A 10,047-nucleotide genomic window follows, 5' to 3' on the forward strand; every position below is an offset into this window, starting at 1 on the left:
TATAGTGCTTTCCACTGAATCAATGTGAAATGTTTTTAAAGGCGAGCAGGACACTTCAAAGTAATTTATCAGTAGCATATTATTTTTTCCCTCTTATCCCTCCCCCAGGCTGTCTCTCAGAGGCCCTTTTACTAAAGGGTTGGTACGCAGCAACTGGCTTGCTATTCGCCAATCTGGAACTACTGCTGGGCTATTGCAGGAGCCCAGCAGGGCCGCTGAGAGACTAGGCCGGGCCCGAGGCAAGGCCGCCTCGCCTCCGCCCCCCCCCCCCCGCTGCTACTGCCCCCCCGTCGCTCCCCCTGCCGTCCCCTGTCGCTCCCCCCCAACTTTGCCGCCCCCCATCACTCCCCCCGCCGCTGCAGTCCCCGGTCTCACCTGCCTGCCTCCACGGCTCCGGGCCCCCTGCGTTCAAAGCAGCAGTCACAGATCGCCTCTCTTCTGGCCTTCCCTCCCTGTGTCCCGCCCTCGTCTGATGTAACTTCCGGTTTCCACGAGGGCGGGACACATGGAGGGAAGGCCCGAAGAGGCGATCTGCGACTGCAGCTTCGAATGCAGGGGGCCCGGAGCTGTGGAGGCAGGCAGGTGAGACCGGGGACTGCAGCGCCAGCGGTCTGACCTCGGTGCCGGGCCCCCCCTTGGAGGCCCGGGGAATTTTGCCCCCCCCCTGTCCCCCCTCTTGGCGGCCCTGGAGCCCAGTGGTAGTTCCCACCCCCCATTGGGCGCCATTTTCTATTTTTGTAGCGCCAGTGCTTACCTGGTGGTAATTGGGCAGCACTGCACGCTGCCAGATTACTGCTGGGTTAGCACGGGAGTCCTTACTTCTACCTCAATGGGTGGCGGTAAGCGCTCTTCCCTGAAATGGCCGCACAGCGAAGTGGTTCACTTACCGCATGGCCATGTTTTCCAGCAAAAAAGACATCTTTTTACCCAATGCGGAAAAAGGGGGCCTCGCTGCATGTCAAAAAACACGTGCTGACGCTAGCGCAGGCCCCCTTTTACTGCAGCTTCGTAAAAGGACCTTCAGTTTCTCTCTCTGTTCTGGTTTGCCTTTTTCTTCTTATGTGGTCCCTCATGTCTCCACCCTTTCTCCCATCCCCTAATCTGTTTATCTTTCCATTGATTTAACTTAATGTAGTTAGTTAAAAAAAAAAAAAAGGTCTCACCCACAACTTGGTTGTTATTACTTCATTTCCACATATCCAAGAAGACGAACATGGCAATCTCAGTTCTTTCCCTTGGTAAACATTAATTACTACCTTTGGCACTGAATATTTCAATTGTGCCAATAATGTCTAGTTGATAGGTTTTATGGATGGAGAACAGACATCTTTTTACAGCACAATTGGACAGCTGTCTGGCAACAGTAACTTCCTGGCTATCAATGCACAAATTAAAATTTAATGTTGAAAAGTCTAAGGTATTGTGGATTTTCAGAAAAAAAAAAAGAACACCTTTAGTGTTGCTTCAGACTGAAGGCACAGTGCTAGTGTCCGTAGAGGTAGCCACCAGTCTGGAAATACAGATTGATGGTAATCTAAAAATGTGAAATCAGGTTTGCTCTGCAATTTGCTCAGTATTTGGGATCTTTGCAGTATTTGTGACAGCAATGTCCTTATTTAGATAGTAATGATTTTGCTATAGTTATTCATGCATTGCTCATGAATAAAATGGATTATCGTAACAAATTATACTTGTTTACAAGGCTGTCAATGAGAAGACGATTAGGCTGGAAGGCCTTCGACAGCAAGACAAGACAAGACAGCAATGACAAGATGGATAGGCTGGAGCAGGCTTCGACAGCAACTCCAGTAAAAACGTAAGGTCAGAGCCAGGTGGACTTCTATGATCTATGTCCCAGAAACGCCAAACAAAGACCATGACGATGTATTTTACATCACATTCATTGTTGATTTAATCATGAGTTGATAATGAGTGTGATGGTCGGGTAGACTGGATCATGGCTGCCGAGAGACCTAGCCAGGCCAGGACTGGAACACTGCGTCCCCCCCCCCCATTCGGGCCGCCATGCCGCCCCCCCATACTCAGACTGCCGCCACACCAACTTGCGCCGCTCATCCCCTTACTGACTGCTGCTGTCCTCTCCTACTCCTGCTGAGTGTGCCGCCCAGGACCCAGATGATTGCGTTAACGCGATATCGCTTTAATACAACCATCCGGTCCTGGGTGGCACGCAGCAGGAGCGAGAAACCAAGAGAAGACAAACCCATCCCGGAAGCAGGCAGGAAGAAGCTTGCCTGCACTAGGCCCCTTCCCCCCCCCCCCTTGGATGCCAGGCCTGGGGAATTTCCCCCCAGTGACCCTGGTTTGGATGGACCATTCAGGTCTTCATCTGCTGTCATTTACTATGTTACCTGTTGCTAGTTTAGACACATCAACTTCTGCAAAAGAGAGCTGACAGACTGCTGCTGTTCAAAATGGAAATATTATCCTTTATTTAGCTCATGGTTTTCCAGTGGTTGCATTCAGGTACAACAAATTCTTCCCTGTCCTTAGAGGGCTTAAAAGCCAAGAGGCCCTTTTACTAAAGTGCGGTAAAATCTGGACTTGGCTTTTTCTAATGCAGGACTTTCCCATGCACAAAGCCCAGATTTAACACAGCATTTTTTTTTGGGGGGGGGGGGGGGGGGTCTTTTTTTGCACAGATTGTGCGCTGTTTGCAATAGCGTTTGGTACCTGCAAAAAATTAATACGGGAGCACTTACCGCTTCCCTATTTAGGAGGCAGTAAGTGGTCCTGTGTTAACCCTGTGTTATAGTAGTAGTAGCAGCTGGATAACATAGGACTGCCCGCTCTCTGTCCATGACATACCCCCTCCTAAAAATGTTTAAAAATAAGAAATGAGCAGGTTACCACGTGCAAACAGGCATAATACTGCAAAATGCTTTAGCGCGTTCTGCAGGAGCCCGTTAACATGTGCTATCTGTTTGTTAAGGTCTTAAAGGCCTTTAGTAAAAAGACCCCTAAGTTTGAACCTGAGAGAATGGAGAGTTAAGGACTTCTTTTACAAAGCCAGGCTAGCGATTCCCATATGGCAAATGAGAGGAAGTCCATAGGAACTGAATGGGCTTTCTCTCATTTGGCACACCGAGAATCGGTAGCGCGGCTCTGTAAAAGTGACTTACCCAAGACCACAAGGAGCATCAGCGGGATTTGAACCCTGGTCTCTGGTTCACAGCCTGCTGCTCAAAACACTAGACTACTCCTCCACTCTGTATACTTTCCATTAGTTTTGATTCATTTGAACTGGCTTTCAATTTAAAAAGATTGATTTTTCGAGTGTCATGCTTGGAGTATAAATGTCAGGTTTGAGGGGTGCCACATTCTCTGGTGGTATGCCTGCAGAAATATAATCTTAAAAGGGAATGGCACTCCTTGTACCAGAGTTTGTTAGCTCTTCCTGGTTTGATAGAAGTATGGTTATTGATGTAGGCATGAGGAGGGCACCTATAGGTTCTGGCTCTGTGGTGAGGTCCTTCAAGCCAGCTAAGCCAGGTTCAGAGCACAAAACAAGCTTTATTTAGCACAAAGGAACAAAAGAAAGCCTGACTTACCATTGTAGGCTTTATAGCTGGATATTGTTTATGCAGGATTACCATACTTGCAGAGACAAAATGACACAAAAAAATAAAAACGGTTGCTATCTTTGATAAGAAATATTTAATCGTAGCAAATGTGTAAATGGATTTTAGTTAATGAACACAGATAAAACAGTGACTGACTTAGTTTTCAAAAATTTCTGGATTTCAGTTTGACTGAATCTGAGCCGAAGCGTACTTATCAGAAAAGCAGATGTACCTCAACAACTTTGGCTGGCTTCTGAGATACAAGTGAAAGTCTCTGTATAACATATCCTTAAAATTGTGCTGCACAAATGGAATTCCTTTGACAGATTCAACCAGCAGGGAAACAGAGAGGAGATCAGTAATGCCTTTCTCTCTCTCTTTAGCACCCCCATGTGTCCAGACTGACTAATAGGCCAGAGATAGTTTCTCTCATTATGTGGATAGATGTGTTGATCGCAGGCACATACAAAAGGATATTTTCCTGAAAATTAAAAAACCTGGAGGACATATCTGAAGAAGTTCGAAAGGAGGACATGTCCTCTTAAAAGAGGACCCTACCTTTATTGAAATATAAATCCTGTGAAAGTAAGCTGGAGATCTCCCTCTTCCTGGTCTGGGCATTCTGATTCTCTCTGGGCCTGGGCTTTTAGCTTCTTCCCTTAGGCCCCACTCTAGTTGGACTATTGTCTCTTAAGAAGGATTGGGGATTATCCAAAATGCTCCTTCACAATCGACAAGAAAATGAGCTTTTACTTATACTGCCCAAGAAACTTGAAATAGTTTTCATATATATCTTTGTTTTTTGTCATCTTACCTGCTTGTTTGGAAAACAATTAAAGACAGGTCTTTAATTTAGGGGAAATATTTTATTTTTTAAAATTATTTGTGCTGTTTTCTGTTAAAATTGCTTTGGTTTGATGTCGCCTCGTCCTTCCTCTATTGGAGTCCCAAGCACTGGAACACACTACCTCGCCACCTTAAAACTCAAGTGGACCATGCCCTTTTCAAGAAGTAGACCATGCCCTTGCCAAGACCTACTCCCCAACTTACTCTGCTGATTGATGCATCCCCTGTCCCTTACCCTGCCTAGCTCACGCTGTTAGATTCTCCTCCCCTATTTGCTTCTTGTGTACTTGCCTAAGTTTTAACTTTGTACTTCTATTTAATTCTCTGTAAGCCACATTGCGCCTGCATGAGTGGGAAAATGTGGGATATAAGTAACCCATAAATAAATTATTCACACTCCGGCATTATCGTTATTTGATTTGTTGCATTATTGGTGTTTGAGTACTGGTATTTAAATTTTAAAAAACAGTAACATATGGATAACATATTTGCGTAAAGTTACACCTGTCATTTACCAATTCCAATTTAACGGGGAAAGTTACGCAGAGAGTCGCTGTTATGTCTGTATAACTTCAGGCCCAACCCTTGAACCACCTGTAAACTCCCTTCCAGGCATTTGATAGATTTTAGCCAAGTACCGATGAAAATTTTATCCAATCTCCACACCAGCATTTTAAAACAAAACCACTTATGCCTTTAGCACTCACTGCTGATTTACCTTAGTGGATTTTAATATTGGTCAGCTTATGTTTAGTAATACACTGAGTCAGAGCAATTTAGAAATTTGTGTCTGTGCCTCTAGGCAACCAGAAAATGTGCAGCTGAAATGACACATGTAAGCAACATATGTTCATTTACATTCCATGAAGATATCTTTATGCAATTGGTATAAATCACCACTGACTAATACCACTGACAGCCATCACCCCCTAAAAATAAATAAATGATATGTAGTTAAAGGAGCACCCAAACACATGAGAAGGTGCTCTCCCCATAAGTACATAAGTAATGCCACACTGGGAAAAGGCCAAGGGTCCATCGAGCCCAGCATCCTGTCCACGACAGCAGCCAATCCAGGCCAAGGGCACCTGGCGAGCTTCCCAAACGTACAAACATTCTATACAATCAAGCCATTGTCACATCACTAATGAGGTTGGCTCTTATTGGTGGAATGAGCCACTATGACATCACAATAGGTTAAATCACTGTTCTATGTAATAAAAGTGAGCCAAGTAGAGGACATAAGTACATAAGTAATGCCACACTGGGAAAAGACCAAGGGTCCATCGAGCCCAGCATCCTGTCCACGACAGCGGCCAATCCAGGCCAAGGGCACCTGGCGAGCTTCCCAAACGTACAAACATTCTATACAATCAAGCCATTGTCACATCACTAATGAGGTTGGCTCTTATTGGTGGAATGAGCCACTATGACATCACAATAGGTTAAATCACTGTTCTATGTAATAAAAGTGAGCCAAGTAGAGGACATAAGTACATAAGTAATGCCACACTGGGAAAAGACCAAGGGTCCATCGAGCCCAGCATCCTGTCCACGACAGCGGCCAATCCAGGTCAAGGGCACCTGGCGAGCTTCCCAAATGTACAAACATTCTATACAATCAAGCCATTGTCACATCACTAATGAGGTTGGCTCTTATTGGTGGAATGAGCCACTATGACATCACAATAGGTTAAATCACTGCTCTATGTAATAAAAGTGAGCAAAGTAGAGGACATAAGTACATAAGTAATGCCATACTGGGAAAAGACCAAGGGTCCATTGAGCCCAGCATCCTGTCCGCGACAGCAGCCAATCCAGGCCAAGGGCACCATGCAGGTACAGCTGTAAAATAAAACACAGTGCTACGGGTCCTCGAAAGAAGAAAATATGTTTTTAATCCAAAACATTACCCTCTCACAGGTCCTGTCAGGGACCTCTTCCTTCCCCCCCCCCACCCCCACCCCTTTACAGGAGTAGAAAGAAAAGTCCCTATGGTATATACTGAGCTCATAATAAGTAATTAAATACATTTAAAGTCCAAATGCCTTGCATTAGAATCATAAACTTGAAATGCAAGGGAACAGGTAATAAATGGGTTCAGTATCTTTTTAAACACAGCGATACTTTCTCCTTCTGCATATATTTATTGCTTTATTTTTATGGTATGCATTTGTAGGGAAAATTAGAACTTGCCCTTTCTTTTAGAGAACTAATGGGCCTATTTACTCACGCATGGTAAGCAGTTACCACATGAATTAGCACAGTTAGTGCATACTATGGAAGAGCTTAGGAAATGCACATAAACAAGTCATTGGGATGTATGGTGGCCAACATTCTTAGTAGACTGACCACACACACATTCCTGCAGAGCAGCGGGGTACAGTGGCGTACCAGTGGGGGCAGTCCGCCCCGGGTGCACGCCGATGGGGGGGGGGGTGCCGTGCGCCTGTTGGCCGAGTCCGCTCATTCCCTCCCTGCTGCTCCCTCTGCGCGGAACAGGTTACTTCCTGTTCCGGGGCAGAGGGAGCAGCAGGGAGGGAGCGAGTGGACTCGGCCAACAGGCGTGCGGCACCCCCCCAGCGGCGTGCACCCGGGGGAGGGTAATTTCGCTGGGGGGGGGGGGGGCGCATCGGCGATCCGCCCCGGGTGTCAGCCAGCCTAGGAATGCCACTGGAGGGGTACCTTAGGGGGCACTGCAGTGGACTTCACATAAGAGGTCCCAGGTACACATCTCACTGTTACCCCCTTATATTTTATGATGAGCCCTCAAAAAACCCACGAAAAAACTAATGTGCCCAATTGTACACCACTACAATAGCCCTTATGGCTGTAGGTGTCACCTATATGTGGGTACAGTAGGTTTTTTGTTGGTTGTTTTGAGGGCTCACACTTTCCACCACAACTATATCAGTAGAGAGGGATCTTGGGGTGATAGTATCTGAGGACCTGAAGGCGACGAAACAGTGCGACAAGGCGGTGGCAGTAGCTAGAAGATTGCTAGGCTGTATAGAGAGAGGAGTGACCAGCAGAAGAAAGGAGGTTTTAATGCCCCTATATAAGACGTTGGTGAGGCCCCACCTGGAGTATTGTGTTCAGTTTTGGAGGCCGTATCTTGTGAAGGATGTTAAAAAAATGGAAGCGGTGCAAAGAAAAGCTACGAGGATGGTATGGGATTTACGTTCCAAGACGTATGAAGAGAGGCTTGCTGACCTGAACATGTACACCCTGGAGGAAAGGAGGAACAGGGGTGATATGATACAGACGTTCAAATATTTGAAAGGTATTAATCCGCAAACGAATCTTTTCCGGAGATGGGAAGGCGGTAGAACGAGAGGACATGAAATGAGATTGAAGGGGGGCAGACTCAGGAAAGATGTCAGGAAGTATTTCTTCACGGAGAGGGTGGTGGACGCTTGGAATGCCCTCCCGCGGGAGGTGGTGGAGATGAAAACGGTAACGGAGTTCAAACATGCGTGGGATATGCATAGAGGAATCCTGTGCAGAAGGAATGGATCCTCAGAAGCTTAGCTGAAATTGGGTGGCGGAGCAGTTGGGGGGAAGAGGGGGTGGTGGTTGGGAGGCGAGGATAGGGGAGGGCAGACTTATACGGTCTGTACCAGAGCCGGTGATGGGAGGCGGGAAATACTGCTGGGCAGACTTATACGGTCTGTGCCCTGAAAAGGACAGGTACAAATTCAAGGTAAGGTATACACATATGAGTTTGTCTTGGGCAGACTGGATGGACCATGCAGGTCTTTTTCTGCCGTCATCTACTATGTTACTATATGAGCCTGGGTCCCCTTCTCTACACTGCGTTGCACCAACCACTAGGCTACTCCAGGGACCCGATTGCTGCTCTAATAGGACTGGCCACTAATATCTTCGATAACACATGAACCTCTTTGATAATAACATCACTTTGTATCTGTTTTATCATTGAAGGCGACTAACGCCTCACGGCACTATGTAAGCCACATTGAGCCTGCAAAAAGGTGGGAAAATGTGGGGTACAATTGTAACAAATAAATAAATAAATAAATAAATCTGATGCTGTCATAGAGGCTGGTATGTACTGCTTCTTACACATCTTTAGGGGGTGGGAGGGGGTAATGCCTTAATCTCTCCAGTGGTCATATGGTCATTGAGGGCTCCTTTTTGTGACTTAGTTGTGAATGAAACACGTTTAGACCAAATGACTAACTTTTAGCCCTGGACGTTTTCACTTTGTTCCACTATGGCAGAAAAACATCCAGGTTTTGGGAACGCCCAAATCCTTCCCCAACACGCCCCTTTATGATTTGGATGCACTGCGGATGAACTGCATAGAAAACAGACTTTAAAATGTGTTTCAAAAATAGTTGATTTGGATGTTTTGGATAAAAAAGAAAATCATTCATTTGCCGCTTTGAAAAATTAGCCCCACTGTGTTTTTCATGTTATTTGATATTTTAATGAGAACTACAGTTGTATGGTGCCATGTAGAAGACGTGGAGGGGCATAATCGAACGGGGCGCCCAAGGTTTCCTGAGGGCGTCCTCGCAGGACGTCCCGCGAAGAGGCGGGGAAACCCGTATTATCGAAACAAGATGGGTGGTCATCTTTCGTTTCAATAATATGGTCGGGGACGCCCAAATCTCCACATTTAGGTTGACCTTAGAGATGGTCGTCCCCGATTTTCGGCGATAATGGAAACCTAGGATGCCCATCTCAGAAACAACCAAATCCAAGCCCTTTGGTTGTGGAAGGAGCCAGCATTTGTAGTGCACTGGTCCCCCTCACATACCAGGACACCAACCAAGCACCCTAGGGGCACTGCAGTGGACTTCAGAAAAAGCTCCCAGATGCATAGCTCCCTTACCTTGTGTGCTGAGCCCACCAACCCCCCCCCCCCCCCCAAAACCCACTCCCCACAACTGTACACCACTACCATATCCCTTAGGGATGAAGTGGGGCACCTGGATGTAGGTACAGTGGGTTTCTGGTGGGTTTTGGAAGGCTCACATTTACCACCACAAGTTTAACAGGTGGGGGGGGGGGGGGGCCTGGGTCCGTCTGCCTGAAGTGCACTGCAATACCCACTAAAAGTGCTCCAGGGACCTGCATACTGCTGTGATGGAGCTGGGTAAGATATTTGAGGCTGGCATAGAGGCTGGAAAAAATATTTTAACATTTCTTTTTTTAGGGTGGGAAGGGGTTAGTGACCACTGGGGGAGTAGGAGGAGGTCATCCCTGATTCCCTCCGGTGGTCATCTGGTCAATTAGGGCACATTTTTGTGGCTTGGTCGTAAAAAAAAAGGACCAAGTAAAGTCGGCCAAGTGTTCGACAGGAACACCCTTCTTTTTTCCATTATCGGCCGAGGATGCCCATGTATTAAGCACGCCCCAGTCCCGCCTTCGCTATGCTTCTGACACATCCCCAGGAACTTCTGGTCATCCCCGCGATGGAAAGCATTGAGGACGCCCAAAATCGGTTTTCGATTATGCCGATTTGGGCGACCCTGGGAGAAGGACGCCCATCTCCCAATTTATGTCAAAAGATGGGCGCCCTTCTCTTTCGAAAATGAGCCCAATAGTATTCCTAATGTAGGATGAAGAGATAGACATTTATATTTTT

The 10,047-nt window shown here is 46.6% G+C and overlaps 1 protein-coding gene across 1 annotated transcript in view; it reads right to left on the reverse strand.

Annotated features, from left to right (window-relative positions):
• SPATA16 (spermatogenesis associated 16) overlaps positions 1-3,617 on the reverse strand; it is a 178,622-nt gene extending 175,005 nt beyond the window's left edge. The window contains exon 1 of the mRNA XM_030215677.1: positions 3,573-3,617. Within this exon, the coding sequence (XP_030071537.1) occupies positions 3,573-3,617 (45 nt within the window). The remainder of the gene's footprint in view (positions 1-3,572) is intronic.
• Between the last annotated feature and the right edge of the window lie 6,430 nt (positions 3,618-10,047).

This window comes from Microcaecilia unicolor, chromosome 10, assembly GCF_901765095.1.
Source record: "Microcaecilia unicolor chromosome 10, aMicUni1.1, whole genome shotgun sequence".
NCBI classification, from domain to species: domain Eukaryota; kingdom Metazoa; phylum Chordata; class Amphibia; order Gymnophiona; family Siphonopidae; genus Microcaecilia; species Microcaecilia unicolor.